Below are 20,730 nucleotides of genomic sequence, written 5' to 3' on the forward strand. Positions count from 1 at the left end.
GAGTTGCCTTCTGATGAAGCCACGTCTCATTCAGTCACTGGGAGGTCCCACTGCCAGGCCCTGGAAGCGGGGGAGTGAAGGAGACAGGAAATTATCTTATTTACATATTTATTTATTTGTTTATTTTTGGCTGTGCTGGATCTTCCTTGCTGTGAGGCTTTTTCTCTGGCTGCAGGCCAGGGGAGCACTACTCTTCAATGAAGTGCGTGGGCATGTCATTGCGGTGGCTCCTTGTGTTGCGGAGCCCTGGCTTTAGGGGAAAGGACTTCAGTAGTTGCGGCTCCTGGACTCCCTGGAGTGGTGGCTCACCGGTTCAGTGGCTCCACAGCGTGCGGGATCTTCCCAGATCGGGGCTGGAACCGGTGTCTCCTGCTTTGGCAGGAGGATTCTTTACCACTGAGCCACCAGGGAAGCCCAGGCCTGCCCTGTTTGAAAAACAAAAACCAGACTGAGACTTCTACTCCTGCAGCCAGCCCCTTCTCAGCTCATCTCTCAAAGCAGGGGTCTCTGCACACCCTCCATTTCCCTTCATCCTACTCCCTGGAAGAAGGTTTCCTCCAGGAGGCAGGCGCCAGCCAGGCAAAGACGAGAGCACCCGGGGAGATGCAGAGACGCTGGTTAAGCTGCATTTCTGCAGTCAGTCAGGAGGTGACGGGTAGGTCTTTTTATCAAGAGGGTTCAAAACTTAGATATGTCACCTATGTCATCTTGTCTGTGTGTTAGCTTCCTGTGGTTGCCATAACAAAGTACCACAGACTGGGTGACTTAAAAGAAAACTGAGACTTAATCTCTCTCGGTCTGGAAGCTCGAAGTTGGAGATCAAGATGTCAACAGGGTGAGTTCCTTGCCTTATAGACGCTGTCTTCTCTGTGTCTCTTCACATTAACTTCCCTCTGTGTGTGTCAGTCTCTGCATTTAAACTTCCCCTTTTAATAAGGACAGTCACATTGAATTAGCACCGTCCTAATGACTTAATTTTAACTAGACTTCTTCTTGATACGAGGGGTTAGTTAGGACTTTTAGGTACCTTTTGTTGAGAGGGACACAATTTAGCCCATACCAGAATTTGTCAAAACTTACAGAGTAAGCTGGCTTAAAATGCTGTTTCCTGTTATGTATCTATTAGAATACATAATATAGAATATCTATAGAATGATTAAAGCAAAATTTTAAAACATTACAATACTCCATGCTGGCCAGGATGCAGAGTAGCTAGAACTCCCCTGCATTGCTGCTGGGAATGCAAAATGGCTCGACTGCGTTGAAAACCAGTTTGGCGGTTTCTTAAAAAGTTAAACATGAATCTACCATACAACCCAGCAAACTCCACTTCTAGGTATTTATCTAAGAAAAATGAAGGCTTATATTTGTCCAAAAACCTGTATGCAGGTGTCTTTTTGTGGCTTTATTCATCATTGCCCCAAACTGGGAACGACCCCCAAACCTTTGACGGGCGGGTGAACAGACAAAGTGGGGCTCAGTTCCTCATGCTAGAATGCGATTCAGCAATGAAAGGAACAAAGCATCTGCAGCCACACAGACGACCTCAGGTGCTTCGTGCTGAGCGAAAGAAGCCTGTGGTATGAGTCCATCTAGATGACACTCTGAAAAGGCAAGGCTCGAGCGACAGGTGCTGTGTGGAGTCTGGGGTCAGAAGAGGGCTGCGAAGGGCCATGAGGAAATGTAAGGGGCGTTAGAACTGTTCTGTGTCTTGAGTGTTGGAGATGTTGGAGGTGGTTACTTGACCAAATGCACTTGTTAAAGCTCCCAAAACTCTACACTAGAAAGGAGGCATCTTGTCTTACCCATAAATTATACCTCCATTAAAAAAAAACTTTTAAAATGTAATTTCCCTGCAGCCAAGATCTTGCTAGTTATGAAGAAGTGGTGCATAATGGAGATGAAATCGTTTATTCAGAGGACCTGCATTTGGAGGCGCTCAATTGATGTTTCTACAAGGCCAGGGATTCCCAAAGTATCCCCTAAAATGGGGGCCTGCAGAGAGGGACTGGGTGCCCCTTTGATGAGATTAAAGGGCCTCTGGTCAGAGAAGAATGGGACACAGTTTTAAATGTTAATTACAGGCAGACTTCTCAGAGCCTTTGCCAGGATAAAGCTGTTGTGAGTTGCAGAGAACTTGCCCACAAACCCCCAGGCCTAGCCCCGGGGGGTGTTGGTAAAGGTCTGTTTGAGCTGAGTGGGTGTTCAGGGCCCCAGGAGCCGGAACCTCTCGCTGACAAAGCCTTCCTGGGAAGGTGAGCAGGGCAGCGGGGCTGCTGGGTGGGTGTGAGGGGCTCAGGCTTAGGAACAGGGCGAGGCTCTCTGCCGACTGGACCTGGAGCTGAGATTAGGACCTCCCTTCCCTGGGTTGTGGGGAGGAGCAAATTCAGAATGGGAGCGGGCCCCCTTTTGGGGAGCTGGAAGATTTTGGAACCAGATAGAAGTGCTGGTTGCACAACATAGTGAAAGTGCTGAATCCCACAGAAGTGTGTACTTTATAAGGGGTGATTTTATCTTCTGTAGCTTCACCTCAATCAAAAGAAAAACCAGTTCTTACGTTAGCAACCTATTTTACTCACCCTCTCTGAAATAGCTACATGTTACTTCCTCATTTTGGGCTTCCCTGGTGGCTTAGCTGGTAAAGAATCTGCCTGCAATGCAGGAGACCAAGGTTCCATCCTGGGGTCAGGAAGATTCCCCTGGAGAAGGGCATGGCAACCCACTCCAGTATTCTTGCCTGGAGAATCCCACGGACAGAGGAGCCTGGTGGGCTCCAGTCCATGGAGCTGCAGAGTTAGACAGGACTGAGCAGCTATCACTTTCACAGATTTACCTCCTCATTTATATACAGGGTAGCAGAGGCTCAGAGAAGTTGACCAACTAGCCAAAGACACAAGCTAAGTGACAGAGTTGGAACAGGAAGCCAAATTTGGGGCTCCAGAGGCAAAGCTCTCCTACACCCCAGTGACCTCCTTGACTGGAAGGGCACCAGCTATGAGGGATCTGTGAGCAGACCAGTTCCAGCCTGGAGATGCCTGGCTCCAGTCCATTGTGACTTTCAGCTCCCCCTCTTCCAGTCCCCGAGCTTCTTCAAGCTGCTAGACCCCAGCCGATCATCTTTCCCTACAGCAACATCGTTGGCTGAGACCCACCTTCAGGACCCCTGTGCAAAGGATTTAGTGTTCTCCCCTGGGCTTGCCATGCTTTCCATGTTTTAATCACGTTGTCCCTACCACGACTATTTCTGCTTTCATAACCTGTGTTGCAACAGAAAGAAGACAGAAGTAACTGTGGATTGGTTCAGAAAATGTCAACTGCCCCTGTTAGAGCAGCTGGGAGATTCTGATTACTTCTGGGTGCTGAATTCTTGTGAACATCAAGAGGGTAGAGGCTGGGGAGGATAGAGGTATCAGAGTTGCAAATTCAACTCACCGTCTTTGCAGGTGACAAGGAAATTCAGGAGAATGGACACACGAACCTCCCTGAATGATCTGAGCTCCTGCACCCTCAGCCCCACCCCAGTCTCACCGCTGTGTTTCTATTTCAGACATCTTGTGGGTGGTGGAGCAATGCAGGTGTGGTCGGAACCCACTGGACGCTGAGGCAATTAGAAAGCCGTGGTGTGACCGTGCCGGCTCTCCCAGGCTCTCTGAGCTTCAGTTTCCTTATCTGTATAACACTTGACGTAATGACCCCTGCCTGCTATCGCGGTTACATGTAAAAGGAGAGATGGTGTGTGCCCAGTGCTGGCCCCTAACAGCATTTCTGCTGGGAGAGCAGCTGGGAAGCCCTGTGGTGGTCCTGATGTGGATGATGGTGCCTTAAGGAGATGGGGGGAAGAGGACGACCGGGAGAGATGTAGGAACAGGTGGACAGAGTGGAGATGGGGGGAGAGGGGTCACGGGGACGCCTGATTTCCAGGTTGGCGTCTGAGTGGGTGATGGTGCCGCTGTTTGCAGAGGAGAGCAGTTTGGGGAACAAACTTTGTGAACTTGGCTTTCTGTGTGCAGAGTGACGGTTGTGTCTTTGCATCTGGGACTGAGGGAAAGGGGAGCAGGCTGGAGATGTGAGCATTAGAAATGTTGTAAGTGGGTGCTGTCACCCCAGGGGTCCACCCAGCCCAGTCCATGCACCTCCCTTAATCCTGGCCAACCCTCTCTGCCACCTTCTGCTTTACCCCTCCTGGCCACTGGAGTGACCAGGAGAGGTCACATGCCATGGAGGTCACATTTTATTCTGGGGGCAGCAGGAACCCACAAAGGGAAGGAAGAGGGGACCCTGGTCTGGCTTGAGGAGCTAAAAGCAAAACCCGGTTCCCCCAAATCCACATGCTCAGGGCCACCCTGGGGGTAGGGACAGGAAGGCTGGGGACCCCTGGGGAGGAAGTCACTGGCTGAGCCCGGCTGATCTGTGCGAAATCAGAAAGCACAAGCCTCCTCGTGGGATTAGAGTGACCTGTTCTCTGGAAGCAGCCTGTGAGATGTCAAGCTTCCTGCCACCTGGTGGCCTCTGTGACCAAGCCGCTCTTAGCAAGGGGCGCCCCCTGCGTGCTCACCTGCAAGTTGAGGAGCTCACTCCCTGTACTCGGGTCGCCCACTCCCCGGGAAGCCCCACGAGTCCGCTCCTGTTTGCAGATGGCCCTTCTTCCTTGCCCCTCCCTCCCCTCCTGCAGCGAAGCCTCGGAACAACCACCGTAATCATCACAGGATGTTCCCAGTGCGGTCATCTGGCTTGCACTTCCAGACTGTACCGCATACACGATGCCTGGACACTGGTGAGGTCCCAGCACAGGGTCCACACCGCGGGCAGCTGGGGCAGTTCCGAGTCCTCCCACAACCTCGGTCCAAGCTCCAGTCCCCTCCGCACCTGCGGGCTGGCTTCAAGTTGCTGGCACAGTGCATCTCCTCTGCCACCTTCCTGAGTCAGGTTTGCCGCATCCTCTTAAAGGGCCAGCCTCTCCAACAGAATGAGTGCAGTGCCGTGTAGGTGACAGGAGAGGTTCTCAAGGGTAATGTTGAGCCTCCTGCCTTTGTCCTGTGTGTAAGCAAGCATGGAACGCACCTCTGCTTCCTTGCGGGGCTTAGTCTCAACCACATCCCTGATGTACAGGTGAGAAGGACCCGAAACTCAGAGAGCAATGCCAGGGACTCCGGAGCTGCAGCCTTGGCCACAGCCCCCAGTGCAGAGCAGGGTGGCCACACCAAGGAGGGTGCCCACCCAGGCACCCCCCTCTGCACTGGCTGAGGGAGGAGGCGGCTCCGCATGGGGCCGTTGAAGGGCAGTTTGATGCCACAAGTTTGGTCAAGAGGATTAACAGTTCCAAAATGCGTGTATGGTGAGCCCAGGTTTGCATGTGTTGGTAGTTTAGGAAAGACACATTTGCAGCTTCTAATGCGTGGGGCACTCCACAGCCTCATGCTGAAGACCCTCACCCCTGAGATACAGCAGCTCTCTTTCTTAGCCAACAAGACATGGTGTTGAAAGACCGGAACTTCCTGCTGTCCTTTCACACCACCCCAGGACAACTTAGGGCGGTACCCCAACCCCATGTGCCTACCACCATGCTTCCATCTCTGATCCCCCACTGTCACTCCACAAAAGCACCAGGATCTTCTCTAGTCATGACTTGCCAACTGCCTAAGCTTGCCCTCATGTGTCACTTGGAATGAGAGGCACCAACCACAGTGTTTCTCTCTCTCTCAGGTCAGGTCTGGAGGTCGGACGCAATAACAACCATGGGGGACAGCTCTGCTCCCCAAGGACTGAGGCTCCTTCTGGCTTCCTCCTCCATCCTCTGTAGGGTGTGGCATTTGCCCTCATGTCCCCAAGATGGTTGCCAGAGTTCCACCCATCATATTCCAATTCCAGGCAGCAGGATTGAGTAAGTGAAGAAGAAAAGAGGCAAGAGGGACAAACCAATTATCCTTTATGATAAAGAGTTCTGGAAGCAGCTTCTGCTTTTATCCCATTGGTCAGAACTTAGCCACAGAGCCATATTATCACAGCAAAGGAGGCTGGGAAACAGAGTATGTTGGGAGCTGTGGCCAGCTAGAAGTTGGTTTCCATTATCATGGTAGAAAGAGAGCAGATGAAAGGGGCAGTCAGCAATTTTTGCCCTTCCCGGGATCTGGGGTCAGGACAGGAAAGCAGACGGCGTCCCTCCCCACTGTGGCCCCAGCACTTCCCTCCCAGGCGAGGGAAGTGGGCAGTTTCCAATGCCCACACAGCAGATCTGCAGGAAGCAGGCAGCAGAGTCCCCGAGGATAAAGAGGACCCACTTCCCCACCTCCACACACTCTGACACTCCTCCAGACAGGAAAACATGGCTTTGAGGAAGCCCCTAGCATGTCTTCCTTGATGGCAGGCGTTACGAGGCGGCGGCCAGGCCACAGCACGCTGTGTGCCACTTGCACAGCACTTGTGGGGTGCCCAGCACATGCCAGGAACACACAAGGGCAAAGATGCCCCGCCTCCCACTAGGGCCATGAGACCACACATCACCTCCAGGCCCCATGTGCCTGACCCACACCAACTCCGGCCACCAGGGGGCGTGGTCAATCCCCAGGACTCCCCATAGGGGGACCCTGGAAGTGAGGGCTGATGACCCAGCTCACAGGGGATGCTCTTCCGTTTCTCTGTTTTCTTTTCTTTTCTTTTTTTTCTGTCTTGATGAGAAGAATGACTGATGCTTATGCAATCCTAATGCAAATGGAACCTCAGCTTTTGGATTTCCAGTTTACATGGCTGGTTTCATTCACCCTGACAATTCTGTCTTGTTCTCAAGAGTTAGCAATGTTTTCCTCTCTGCATTGTTGGGATGTTGAGAGGGACCAGAGAACGCAGTGGGAGATGGGTAGGTCATGGAAGTGGAAGCGCATTCTTGTGTTTCCCTGGGAGCCCATGATTGCAGTGACCAGTGGCACTCTGGAGTCTGGCCAAGGCTTGTGGGACAAGAAGGTTAACTGTGTATCAAACCAGCCTGACCCACAGAATCCAGATGTCTGGTCAAACGCCAATCTCAGTATTGCAAGGGAGGTATTTTTTAGATGAGATTAACTTTTAAATCAGTAAGTAGACTTTGAGTAAAGCAGATGAGCCTCCATAATGTGGGTGGGCCCTGTCCAATCAGTTGAAGGCAGATTAAACAAACTGAGGTCCCAGGAGGGAACCTCTGAAGAGGGAACTCGGCTCCAGATGCCCCTCACACTCCAGGCTGAAGCATCAACTATCCCCCCGGGTCTCCAGCCAGCCCTGCAGACTTGCAGGCTCCCACAACCACATGAGCCAATTTCTTCCAGTAAATATCAGTCTCTCTCTTTTGTGTAGACTCCGTGTTTTGTATAGACTCCCATACAGACACACTTACACACTCACAGATATACACATACACCCTCTTCTGGTTCTCTTTCTCTGGAGGACCTCAGCTAGTACATGGGTGTTGGAGAGACATTCTTTCCTGCCTCTTGCCAGGAGCTGTTCAGGTAAGAAGTCACTGACCTGGGGGTGTGACCCTAGTGTCCCAGCCCCTACAGAAGGTGCCCCCAGAGCAGGAACCACTGAGTGGGGTGATCCAGGGAAGAGCACCCATGAGTGGGAATGGCCCCAAAAGGCTTGAGGTCTCTGGGAAGGGACCTGATGCTCCCTAGGCAGCCCTCTTCTGAAGATGGTTGGTGAGAAGGTTGGTGAGGCAGCCACCAGACCTATGCATAGGGCTGCAGGAAGCATACATGGGGCGGGCTGCCCCCTGAAGCGTCCCTGGCAGAGTCCCCGTCTCTCAAGTCCAGCTTTGGGGCAGAGATACCCCGGTACCCAAGACATTCTCCCCACCTGCTCTGCCTGCCACCATCTTCACTTTGGTCTTCTTGGCCTCTTCGCACTGCCGCCCTGGCGCTTGCAGGGGTGGCTGGGAGGCAGTGGGCTATGATGTCGGCCTCCACTGTCCATAGACCCTGGGTGGGGGAGGAGGGGGAAGACTTCATTATTGTTTTATTTGAAATACAACTTTATTCTGATTCTAAATGAAAAGGAATGGGAATGACAGTAACAAACAAGACGGTACCTCTCAATATTGTCAAGTGACTACAGTAGTCTTATATTTGAAGCTCAAGGAGGAAACAACGTGCTCCAAAACACCTAAATACACAGGTCCAAAAAACGAAGGTAGGCAGTAGGAAGACTTTAGAGCAAAGTCAGAGTCCCAGCTAGGGTGGCTGACTGGTCCCTGCCGGGGTGGACGCCCTGGCCGTGGCCTCAATCTCTTGCCAGACTCAGTTCAAGACCAGTGTGGACCTTTCTTCCCCCTCCAGCCCTGCCCACGCCCCAGACAACCTCTGGGCCCTGTGGACGTCCCCTCCCAGACCTGGGGCCTCGTTTCCGAGTCTGCCCTGGCCTCCGCTCCTCCCATAACCCAGGCCTGTCCCTAGGACCCCTTCAGCCAAATTCTCCACTACGGTGAACTCACACCATTAGGACAAGGGAATCCCTGTGGACTATTTCCCATCCCTCACGTTTAAAGAAACATTGTTTATATCCACTGTGGACAACTGGCTGTGACTCAGCCTGCTCTGGCCTGAGAGCTTTTGGCTCCAAGGTTGTGGCCAGTAAACACCTTTGACACCATTTCCCCCAGAACACTGAAACAGAAGGGCATGAGCGGAGCGGTCGTTAATCTTTTCTGAATCACTAACGTAAAGGTACAGGAAGAAGACCAGGGTTAGCCATGAGGAACTTCCTGCCTAGGACCAGCAGCTCCTGGTGGTCTTTAAGCTGAGTGCTGATTTATACACATCCTTACAGACAACGTGGTTGTGTGTTGGGTCAGTGGTGAGAAAACAGTGCCAGGATGTCAGGGAGATTCCTGTTCCCAGAAAGGATTCAGGTCACACGGGCCTCAGAAGATGGCACAAGGATGACATGAACATGAGTGCTAATGTGACTTAAACCATCTCTGGGATTGATGAGATACCCAGACACATGGGCATTCTTGCTCAAGATATAAAAACAAAACAATAAAGGAAGGAGGAGAGGAAGAAGTGGAGGGCCATTAGCACAGTGACAAATATGTGTCTTGTGTTTTATGGTTAATACACAGAACAAGCAATATTATAGTAAACTCATAATTTCATGATAGGGCTAGTAAATGTGGAAAATTACAAATATTCTGGTAAGAGGTTTGGCTAGAAGTTAAATAAACCTGCTTTTGAGTGAGTGAAAGAATAAGGATGCATGATTTGGGGCAGTTTCTAGCTATTTAGTTGCTAAGTTGTGTTGGACTCTGCGTCCCCATGGACTGCAGCGCACCAGGTCCTGTGTCCGTGGGATCTCCCAAGCAAGAATACTGGCATGAGTTGCCATTTCCTTCTCCAGGGGATCTTTCTGACCCAGGGATCAAACTCATGTCTTCTGCTTGGTGGGCAATTCTTTACCACTGAGCCACATGGGAAGCCCTTAAGTCCACGTAAGTTGTCAGGGGCCAAAAAGGCTACTGAGGTGAGACAAGTCATGTGGAAGGTACGTGCGCTGCTGTCCTTCCAAGACGAGGGGATATGCAATGAACACTCATGTCTGAGAAGCGTGGGGACTGCTGTCACGGCCTCCTCATCTGGAGGCGTGCGTGATTGGTCAACTCTGACTACAGGTACATTCTGTACGCCACCTCAGGTGAGGAGAAGTATGGTGAGCTCTCATGTCTAAAGTACACATGCACTGCTGTTCTGGTGAGGGGGCATGTGGTAAAAGGTCACGTGTGTGGTTCACGTGCAATGCTGAGCCTCCTCAGGCGAGGGGAGGTGTCATGAGTGGTCAAGTCTGACTTACTCGCACTGCTGTCAGAGCTCCACAGTTGACAGGAGGTACCTGTGAGGTGCATGTACATACTGTATGGCCTCCTCAAAAAGGAGACACGTGGTGACTGGTCATGACAAAGGGATATGTGCACTGATTATCACAGACTAGCACTTCAAGGGGAGGATGGTATCAGACAACCTTGAAGTAAGTGAACATGCTGTAACAGACTCCTCAGGTGGGGAGACACATGATGACTGGTCATAATTGAGGGATATGTGCACTGTTGTCACAGCCTCCACAGGCGAAGGGGCCTGTAGTGTTAGTCCACCTAAGGTGAATGTACAAGCTCTGTCAGCCTCAAGTGAGGAGACATGCAGCGACTCATCATATCTGAGGAAAATGTGCAATTCTGCGAAAGCTTCCTCAGGTGAGAAGTGTGGAGATTGGTCAGGTCTGAAGTAAATGTGTATATGTCACAGCCTCCAAAGGTGAGGAAATCTGTGATATTGGTCTGACTAAGGTAAATGTGCAAGTTCTCTCTGCCTCCTCAAGTGAGGAGACACGTGCTGACTGGTCATGCATGAAGAACATGTGCAGTTCTCTCACAGCCTCCTCAGGTGAGAAGACATGTGGTGTTTGGTTAGCTCTGAGGTAAATAAATGTACTTCTGTAACAGACTCACTGGGTGAAGAAGCCTTTTATATCCATCTGGTCTGAGGTAAACGTGCACACTGTCACAGCCTCCTTAAATGAGGAAAGACATGGTGACTCATCATGTGTGAGCTATGTGCAATGCTGTAATTGCCTTCTTAGGTGAGGAATCTTCTGATATGGGCCATGTCTGAGGTAAACATGCATATTCTCTAAGCCTGCTCAGGTGAGGAGACACATGGTGACTGGTCACATTTGAGAAGCATAGGCTATTCTGTCCCAGCCTCCTCAGGTGAGGAGACTCACAGTAACCGGTAACACTGGAAGAACATGCGCAGTTCAGTAATAGCCTCCTCAGGGGAGGGGCCTGCGGTACCGCTCCAATGAGGTATATGTACCTGCTCTCTCAGACTCCTCAAGTGAGGAGCAGTTTAATGACTGGTCACGTTTGAAGAGGCCTTCCCTGGTGGCTCAGTGGTAAAGAATCTGCTTACAATACAGGAGTCACAGAAGATGCAAGTTCAATCCCTGGGTCAGAAAGATCCCCCAGAGGCGGGCACAGCAACCCACTCCAGTTGTTCTTGCCTGGAGAATTGCATGGACAGAGGAGCCTGGTGTGCTACAGGCTATAGCGTCACACAGGGTTGGACACTACTGAAGCGACTCAGCACGCACACACGGAGGCATGCACGCTCACACTTTGGAAGAACACGTTCGGTTCTGTCAGAGCCTCCTCAGGTGAGGAGATAGGTGGTGACTGGTCACATTTCAGGAACACATCCAATTCAGTAATGGCTCCCACCGGCGAGGAGACCTGTGGTATTGGTCAAATCTGAGGGAAATGCCCATACTGTCATCATCTCTTAAGGAGGGAGACCTGTGGTGACTCGTCACATGTGACCTACATGCAATGCTGTCACAGCCTTGGCAGGTAAGGAATATTTTTATATGAATCACTTCTCAGGTTAACGTGCATGTTCTCTCACCCTCCTCAAGTGAAGAGAACACGTGGTGACTGGTCCTGTTTGAGGAACACATCCCATTCATTAATAGCCTCCTCTGCTGAGAGAAACTGTGGTATGATTCCTGCTTGAGCTACATGTACATACTGTCACAGACTCCTCAGGTGAGGAGACACGTGGTGACTGGGCACATGTGAGATACGTGCACTGCTCTCACAGCCTCCTGAGGTGAAAAGCTTTCTACATCATTTTTTTCTGAGGTAAAGCGTGCATGCTGCCACGACTCCCTTAGGTGAGGAGACACTGGAGACTCATCACATGTTAACTGCACGTGTAATGCTGTAACGACCTCCTCACGTGAGGACAGTCATGGTGACTGATCATGTCTGAGAATTATGTGCAATGCTCTAACAGTCTCATCATGTGAGGAAGATTTTCATACCCGTCACTTCTGAGGTAAATGTGATTGCTGTTCACAGCCTCCTCGGGTGGGGAGACATGTGACTGGGCACCTTTGAGGATTATTTGCACTGTTCTCACAGCCTGCTCAGGTGAAAAGCCTTTTATATTGGTCAGGTCTGAGTAAAGGTGCGCATGCTGTCATAGTCTCCTCAGGGGAAATAACCTTTTATATTCATCTGGTCTGAGGTAAATGTGCATGCTGTGACAGCCTCCTTAAATAGGAGACACATGTGAGTCATCAGATGTGAGCTACTCATGAAATACTGCTCAGGTGAGGAGAGCTGGCAACCGGTCCTGTCTGAGAGTCAGGTGCAATGCTCTGAGCCTCCTCAGGCAAAGAAAGCTCTTGATATCAATCACATTCGAGGTTCCCACGCCTTCTGTCACACCCTTCTGAAGTGAGACGTGTGGTCACTGGTCACTTCTGAAGGACACACACGCTGTCACAGCCTCCTTAAGTGATGGGCCCTGTGGTATCTGTCGCGTCTGAGCTACAGCTGTACTCTGTCACAGTCAGGCGAGAGGACTTTATTAAGTGGTCACACCTGTGGACACACTCACTGCTGTCTCAGCCTTCACAGGCGAAGGGGCATGTCGCATCCATCCTATCTGATGGATGGGCGCGCAGTGTCACGCCAGCTCCGCTGAGAGGACCTGTCTGAGCTGCCCTGTTGGAGGTACTCAAGCACCCCTGTCACTGCTCTCCTGGTGACGGGATGTGTGGTGATCACTCACATCTTAGGTACACATGCTGACTGTCACAGCCTCCTCATGTTAGGAGACAAGGTGACTGGTCACGTCTAAGAGGCAGGTGTGCTGCTATCAGCCTCCTGCATGGAAGCTGTGTGTGTTATCGGTCACGTGAGGTACATGTTCACGCTGTCACAGCAGTTCAGGTGAGGGGGCGTCAGGGAGCTGTCATGTTGGAGGTACTCATGTACCGACGTCACAGCTCCACTGGTGAGGGGGCGTATAGTATAGGCCATGGATGGTGACTGACCGCATCTGAGGGCCACAGCACACTCCCACGGCCTCCTCAGGTGAAGAAGCGGAGGCACATGTGCACTCTTTCTCAGCCTCCCCAGACGAGGGGGTGTGTGGTGAGCTGTCACGTCTGAGGTACAGCTGCGATGCGGTCACACCTTCTCAGCGGAAGGTACCTGTGGTATTGGTTATGTCTGAGGTACACATGCAGTGTGGTCTCCACCTCCTCACGTGAGCGGCTGAGGTGAGTGCTCACGTCTTAGGTATAAGTGTCTTGGTGTCCCAGCTCTCACAGTTGAGTGCCGTGTGTTGACAGGTTAGGTCAGATCTGAAGTTCAGGCGCAGTGATGCCACAGCCCCACCAGTGACAGGGTGTGTGATGAGCAGTCACGTCTGAGGTACTCACGCTCTGGCAGATGAGAGCATGTGTGTCTGGGACAGGTAGGCACTGACCTCGGATGTCCCGGGGCAGGAGGGGCGCCCTGCTCGGGCCTGGGCTGCTCTGCCAGGTGGCACTGGGAAAGGTGAAGCTGACCTCCGGCACGTGCAGTGTGCTTTCATCTAAACAGTGAACCAGAGAGGAGAGAATATCATTATTTTCAGGGACCACCCAGTGAATCCTGGGAATAAACTAAATAAGGAGGGTCTGATGCACTGTATTCAGACTCTCTATGTGCTGGCTGTTCACTGAAGTTACCTCATTTTTTTTCTCCCAGAGCTCTGTGAGGGGTTGTGTTTTCCATGAGCTCCTGAGCTCAAGACTTTCTGGAATTTCCCCCTCTGGTTTGTGGCTCCTCCCCATTCTCCTCAACCACACTCTTCCTTCCTCTTTCTGTTCCCTCCTTACTCTTAGCTGACCTTGACTTGGCTGTGAGAGGATTCTCTGGGTTCACTGAAAGATTTAATCATATGTCATCATCAAACAGGAAAGGAGCAAGGAAGGTGTGGTGGGGAGATAAGGGGTCTCTCCTAGGGTCGAGTCAGGTGCCCACTTCCCCAGGTCTCTGCTCATGGTTACCCCTACTCACTCGTTCATTCATCTGTCCATTTTGCTGCTATTTATTGAGAACCTGTTGTAATTATTGGGCACAAAGCAGTGACTGAGATCCACCATCATCCCTGTGCTCACGGAGCCTAGCACATAGGATGAGCTCAGTAAATGTGAACGCTTGTTATGTAGCGATACAGGTCAGTGCTCCCAACCATCCATGGTGAGGACTAGCTTGCTTGTCTGCTTCTCAGCCTATATGGGACTGAGAATTTTGCAAATATAACCAAAGCAAATTACTAGGAAGACTGAATGAAAAATTTCTTAAAGACAGAATCTAGGCCATTGATGACAAGCTGTGGTTCGGTCGGATCTGACTGCCACATTCTTTTCTAAACCCTTGACCTCAACTTCCGCGCTCCTCTGATGGCAGGTCAGTAACAGCTGGCGACCCCTCTGGGGAGGGCTGTCATCCACCAACCTGTTCCCACAACTGTGATAAACTGGACACAACCCTGACATCCCATAACAGGGGACATATGTTCATGTCCCTGAGCACCCCATGAGAAAGGCATCGTACAGAGATCATTCCTGGGTGGTGGGGTTTACAAGTGGCTTCTCCTTTGTTTATGATCTTATCTATATTCCAAAGTTTTCATGATGAGTACTTATTATTTTTGTAGTAAGAACCACCGCAGGAGGTGGGACTCAAACCAGCACTGAGAGAATCCACAGGGGCCCAGGGTGCAGACTGAGTAAAGGCGATCAGCCGTATGCGCACACACTGAGTCATCGCCTCAAACTCTACTGGGGCACGAGGCAGGCCAGCCGCAAAGCTGAGCACACCGCCCAATACATCTTTTCAAAGAGCCAGTGGCTGTGGCTGGCCTGCTGCCTAAGGAAACCTGAAACTCACTCACACCAAGGAGCAGACAACTGATAACAGCCCAGACTGTCACACCTGCCAAACATTTGAGAGGAGGGGCAGAGGTGCAGAAAAGAACCCAACTTGCTATTTTCCTTTTTCGATCACATACCTGCATGAAAACCGAGGCTGGGTTTCATCTTAGAGGCTGAAGGGACAGCAGGGAGAAAGCTCTTTCCCGGAGACTTTGACAGCTGAGGGAGTGCAGGGGGAGGCTGGCTCTCGGCTATGTGATCCGTGGCAGGTGGCTGAAGTTTTTCTGTTGCCTGTGGGGGGAAATATGACCAATATGGGGAGCAGGTAGAGAAGGAATGAAATGTCAAGGTCACTTTGAGCTGCAGCCATGCACTGATTAAACACCCACTCTGCGCCAGCTATGTGGGTATCTTAGTGAACACAATGGGCAGAATCACTGCTAACATTCTCTTTCAACCACCACCAAGAATGAATGAATGATTGATGATGTCCTGGGTTTTTGTCCCCGGGCTTTTCCCTTTTCAACCACATGCCCCCATGGAAGGGGTTCGCATCTAAACCACTGTGATGGTTACCGTTTAAACCCATCAACCAAGTAAAGCAGATGGCTCTCTCTAATGGGGTGGGCTTCATCCAATCAGTTGACAGCCTGAATAGAACAAAAGGGCTGACTCTCCCATGAGTCAGAGAGATGCCCTCTCTGACAACCTTTAGCTGGGACATCAGCGTTTTCCTGCTTTTGGACTTGAACAGAAACTTTGGCTCTGGTAGCTGGCATGTGTGTTTGTATGGTGGTGGGGGTGGGGTGAACATACACACACACACATTCTTTTGGTCCTATTTCTCAGGATAACCCTGACCACTACACCCACCTTCTGCTCCTTGCTACTGTCTCACTTCTGTTCCACTGAAGGGTCACCAGAGCCATTTCTATTTGAATTAGCAAATGCCCACTGTGTGTCCAGCAGGACTCAGGGTCTCACCAGCAGGGGCAGAGTGGAGCTCTGGCAGCCCTCTGGCCACCAGCAACGCCCCAGGAGTAGCCTGCCCCCTTAGGCTCACTCGGTTTACTTAACCAAGTGGATGGTGAGAGACAAGCCCCTGGGCTTCATTTGCACCCAGGGAATCCGCGCCCCAACCCCCCATGCGACTGTCATTCCACACCACTGTGGTCACTTGAACTCTTCCACATGCTCTCTGCTTTTGCTTAATCCTATTTGTTGAGGCTTTGCCACAGGTGTTCACTGCCTAATATCCCAAGAAATTAACTCAACATGAAGAAATCTGTTCCCATAGAGATGCATAAGCATCATGCATGATGGTCAAAGATGAAAGACAGGGACTTCCCTGGTGATCCAGTGATTAAGACTCCGTGCTCCCAATGTGGGAGTTACAGGTTCAATCCCTGGTTGGGGAGCTAACATCCCACACGCTGTGCGGCATGACCAAAAAAAAAGAAAGAAAGAAAGACAACCTGTGTGGCCATTTAACAGGGAACAGAAACCCACAAAGTGGCCACAAATGGAATCATGTGTGTCTAGTCATCCCTCTGCAGATATGACAGAGGGCCGGTTGCCAGGCTTGGGGAGGAAAGACATCTCCTGGTCATTAATGCATAGCAACTCACCTCTCACCAACTGTTATTTATCTGACGTGGTTTAGAATCAACTAAGTATTAGTTGCTCAGTCGTGTCCGACTCTTTACAATCCCACAGACTGTAACCCGCCAGACTCCTCTGTCCATTGAATTCTCCAGGTCAGAATACTGGAGTGGGTAGCCACTTCCTTCTCCAAAGAATCTTCCTGACTCAGGGAACCAACCCAGGTCTCCTGCATTGCAGGTGGATTCTTTACCATCTAAGCCACCAGGGAATCCACAAGAATCAAGTCATGTGCCTTTTATAAAGTGCAAATACTAGGTAGGCACATGAAAATTCATTAAATAATGTTAGGGAAAAAGACCCAGATCACAAAACTGTGTTTCCCTAGGACGATGACCACACGCGATGTGCACACATGTGGCTTCAGGTCAGGAGGAAGGGACAAGGTCACAGTGACGCGGGGGGCGGTCTGGTTCTCTTCTCTCCCCGGTGTGTTGCCCCCCCCACCGTGATTGTGTTGAGGTCAGTCCTGCTGTCCCCCTCCTCTGCTCTGGGTGAACCCCTGGGGCCAGCACCCCCAGGGCCCTGTCCACCTACCAGCTGGACGCTCCTGGTGAGGGGGGGTGATGGCTTCCCCCTGGCCTTCCTCTCTGCAGAGCGAGCCCTGCCCGGGCTGGCTCGCGGCCACTTCCTGTCGGTCGGGGTTGTCTCCGGGGTGACTCCGGGCTTGGGGTCCTTGGGGTCTGGAGCTGCCTCCTCTGCAGGGTGGAGGGAGGAGCGGCCACTGCCGCCCTCGCGGTCCTGTGCCCTGGAGCGCCGGGTGGCCGCGATGAGGGCAATGCTCTTGGTGCCTATGGCCATCTCCTTGAGGGCCTGGGTGCTCAGCCCGGCCTCCGCCGCTGTCCTCGGGGTGGGGGTGCCTGGCTCCCAGCCGGCCGGGGAGCACAGCTTGGAGATCAGTGTCTTCATGCTCTGGGAGCTCGGCTTCTGTGGGGAACGTTGCAGCAGCGGACTGTCAGCGGCCCCAGGTTGGGCCCAGCAGCAGACCCAGCGACAGGGGTCACGAGTGGTCACCTGGCTTCTCTGGGTCTCATTTCCTGTTTATAAAGTGAGGACGACACCCACTCCTGCCGTGCACAGCTGGGGGAGTGTCTGTAGTGGGTTGGTCAATGGTGACCCCAAGTCCATGTCCACCTTGGACCCCCGAGTGAGACCTTTGGATTGAGTGTGGGTCTTGGATCCCCAGAGGGGTGTCCTTACAAGAAGGGAGACACAGAGCCACAGAGGGAGGAGGCCGTAAAGACATGCAGACGTGAGGGAGGCCGCCCAGGAGCCTGGGGCCCCCAGGGGCTGGACGAGGCCGGAGGGACCCTCCTCTGGAGCCGGTGGAGGGAGCGCAGTCCTGGGACACCTGGCCTTGGACTTCCAGCCCCAGAAGTGGGAGAGAATAAATGTCTGAGCTTTAAGCCTCCTGATCTGTAGTGTTTTGGCCTAGATGCTTCAAACCCTAACGCGGTGGGTGACACTAGCTGGGCTCAATACATGTTCACCACTGTTGTGATGGCTGCTTCAGGACAACCTGCATTCCGGAAGCTTCTCTCACGCTCACCCTGGGCCAGCACTGACAGGCCCCCAAGCACCCCATCGGGCTGGGGAGCCTCACTAGAGCTTTGGGCCCGTTCGCACCGCACACACCAACCTCATGAGCCGGCGGGCTCAGCAGAATGTGGAGCGAGGAGTGGGGGAGGAGGGAGTCTTTCTTGTCCAGCTTTTTCAATGGTGTGGCTTTCGATGACCTGTAACTGTCACTGTGGATAAAACATAGAGGTCTCAGCAGGGCTGGGGCTGGGGTCCCGGGTCCTTCATCCAGTCTCCAGGGCTGTGAGAGAATAATTTCTGTTGTTTAAGTCCCCTGGTCTGTGGCGTCTGGTTACTGCAGCCCAAGCTGAGGTGGCGACACACACATGGGGGAACATTAGCTATTAAACCAGGTGGTGAGTATGCAGTCTTCAGTCTACAAGTCTGAGTCTGGGTGTGTTGGAGACACCGGAGGAAAAGAAAGAAGAACAGAAAAGAGGAGGAAAGCACTGAGGTTGGGAGCAGCTGGCTGATGGTGAAAAGAAACCACATGTGAAGTGCAGCTGGTCTTTCTAGCATCAAAGAACCCAATCTCACAATCGGTCCATGTGGTGCGTACCCACACTTATTCCCCTTAAACAGCTCTGCAGGGACTGGGCATTAGCCTTGCTTCACAAGACGTGCCCAGGGTCACACGTCAGCAGCTCTGGCTGGATATCCTCCTGCCAGCCTCCAGTTCCTCATCTGGGCTCCACCTCACCCTGGGAACCAGGTGATGCCCATGGCCTGGAAAGGGGGGCCCTGTCACCTGTCCGGATCCAGCAGCGTGGGAGGCAGCTCAAACTGGGCGCCCCACGGGAGGTCCTCCCTGTCGTCCAGCTGGTCTCGGCTGGGCTCCTCTGACGGGGGACAGATGTTCAGAACAGAGCCATCCTGGGACCAGACAGAGGGCGGGGTGAGGTGGCAGGGACCATAGACACGAGAGGGCTGTGTCGTCAAGCAGGGCCCTAGGAGCCAGCACCTCTGGAAGGAATCACGGGCTCCTCCACTGCGCCTCCCATCACAGGCAGAAAGGGTCGGAGCCCAGGAAGCACCGGGCACAGCCTTGACCCTGAGCAAATCGGTGCATAAAGGAGATGCTGTTACCAGCACTCTCGATAGCCGGCAGGGCCTCAGAAAGTCAGACAGAATCACCATACACAGGATCCAGCAATCCCACTGCCAGGGGCGTCACCAAAAGAACTGCAAGCAGGACACAAACAGATGTGTGTGCACCCACTTTGAGAGCAGCCCTATTCACAACAACCAAAAGGTGGAACAACCTGAGTGTCCGTCGATGGGCGATGGGTAAGCACAGTGTGCTCCATCCACACACAGGCTGTGATTCAGCCTCAACACAGAAGGGAACGCTGACAGCTGCCACAGCACGGATGGACCGTGAGGACGTGATGCTCAGTGGTATAAGCAGATGCCAAAGGACAGACACTGTGCAACTCCACTTCTGTGAGGTCCCCGGGGGAGTCAGGGTCACGGAGAGAGGAAGTAAGGGGTGGAGGCCAGGAACAGGGAGGATGGAGAATCAGTGTTTGTCGAGTCTAGGTGGTACAACGGCCTTTCTGAGTTCTGCGAGTCCTTCCAGTGAACTGAGCCTGGGGGTGGGGCGCTCTTGGGGACCTGACACTTACCCTAGGATCCCACGAGGGATCCTCACAACAGCCCAGGGGACGGACCTGCCGTGGGAGCAACACACGGGCCCCCTCCCCCAGGGGCGCCTCGTCTGAAACCTGCCTGGATCCTGGCGGTGGCACGGCCCCATCCAGCCCAGCCCCAGGTGCCTCTGGCTCTAGGCACCTGGTTCGTGGGGTTTCTGAGTTCCCTCTCTCTCCACTGGGGCCAGTGCCCCCCAGGGCTAGTGCACAGGCCAGGCAGGAGGGGACCGTGTCAAGCACAGCCCAAACCCGAAGCCGACTCACGCGCAGGGAGCTGGCCATCACGGCATGCAGCAGCAGCAGGCGGTTCAGCGTGCCCGCGCCCAGCTCCCGGGAGAACAGACGGTACTGCTGCTCCAGGGCCTCCGGCACCACCAGGCCGCTGTCTGCGGGAGTCGGGGAAGCAGAGGTGGCGAAACGTCCATCACTGGTTAGACAGTTTCTTTTTTGGAAGTTTGAAGGCAATGCTCCAATCTGATAAAAAGATTTTTCTACAGAGTGGGGTTTCTGTAGGTCGTCTTCTTTGCGTTCCTATTTTTAAAGTTTTCTGTTATGTTCATGTATTGCCTTCCAATCATAAAATCATATCATTAGCAATTCTAAAGGATAAATAAACTTCAATTTAAAAGTTAAAGAGCAGGAGTTCCCCAGTGGTCTAGTGCAGTGAGGCCAAAAAGAAAAAACACTGAAGAACATCCCTAGGGCTTCTCTGCTGGCTCAGTGGTAAAGAATGGGCCTGCCAAAGCAGGAAGTCTGGGTTTGATCCCTGATCTGGGAAGATCCCACGTGCCGCGGAACAACTAAGCCCGTGCGCCACAAGTACTGAAGTCCACGTGCCCTAGAGCCCACCCAGGCTCTGAACCGAGAGAAGCCGCCGCGGTGAGAAGCCCGCTCACCGCAACGAGAGAAAAGCCCTTGCGGCAACAAGGACCCAGCAGTCAGAAGCAAATGAACGACAACAACGACAGAACCACTCGCAAGGTGTACACCCAGGACTGAGGGCAGGGAGCGGAGGGCGGGGACAGGGCTGGGGACGGGGCCTCCCGGCCTGCCGTGCGGGCTGTGACTTTCTGGGGACACACGCACTGCCCACTCTTTCCAGAAAAGT

General features: G+C 52.6%; 1 protein-coding gene across 2 annotated transcripts; it reads right to left on the reverse strand.

Annotated features, from left to right (window-relative positions):
• Positions 1 to 5,909: 5,909 nt before the first annotated feature.
• Positions 5,910 to 20,719, reverse strand: LOC110136715 (mucin-7-like). 2 transcript variants are annotated; one of them, XM_070460538.1, is made up of 7 exons: positions 19,887 to 20,719; positions 18,722 to 18,846; positions 18,035 to 18,143; positions 16,933 to 17,322; positions 14,871 to 15,024; positions 13,299 to 13,406; positions 5,910 to 7,949 (listed from the first exon to the last, which is right to left on the reverse strand). In XM_070460538.1, the coding sequence occupies exons 1-7, from the start codon at positions 19,902 to 19,904 to the stop codon at positions 7,849 to 7,851; spliced, it is 1,005 nt and encodes a 334-aa protein (XP_070316639.1). In that variant the 5' UTR covers positions 19,905 to 20,719; the 3' UTR covers positions 5,910 to 7,848. The 2 variants fall into 2 exon arrangements, with proteins under 2 accessions (XP_070316639.1, XP_020748210.2); XM_020892551.2 differs by lacking the exon at positions 19,887 to 20,719 and having other exon boundaries at positions 18,722 to 19,876.
• Positions 20,720 to 20,730: the final 11 nt, after the last annotated feature.

Source organism: Odocoileus virginianus, chromosome 33 (assembly GCF_023699985.2).
Source record: "Odocoileus virginianus isolate 20LAN1187 ecotype Illinois chromosome 33, Ovbor_1.2, whole genome shotgun sequence".
NCBI classification, from domain to species: Eukaryota; Metazoa; Chordata; class Mammalia; order Artiodactyla; family Cervidae; genus Odocoileus; species Odocoileus virginianus.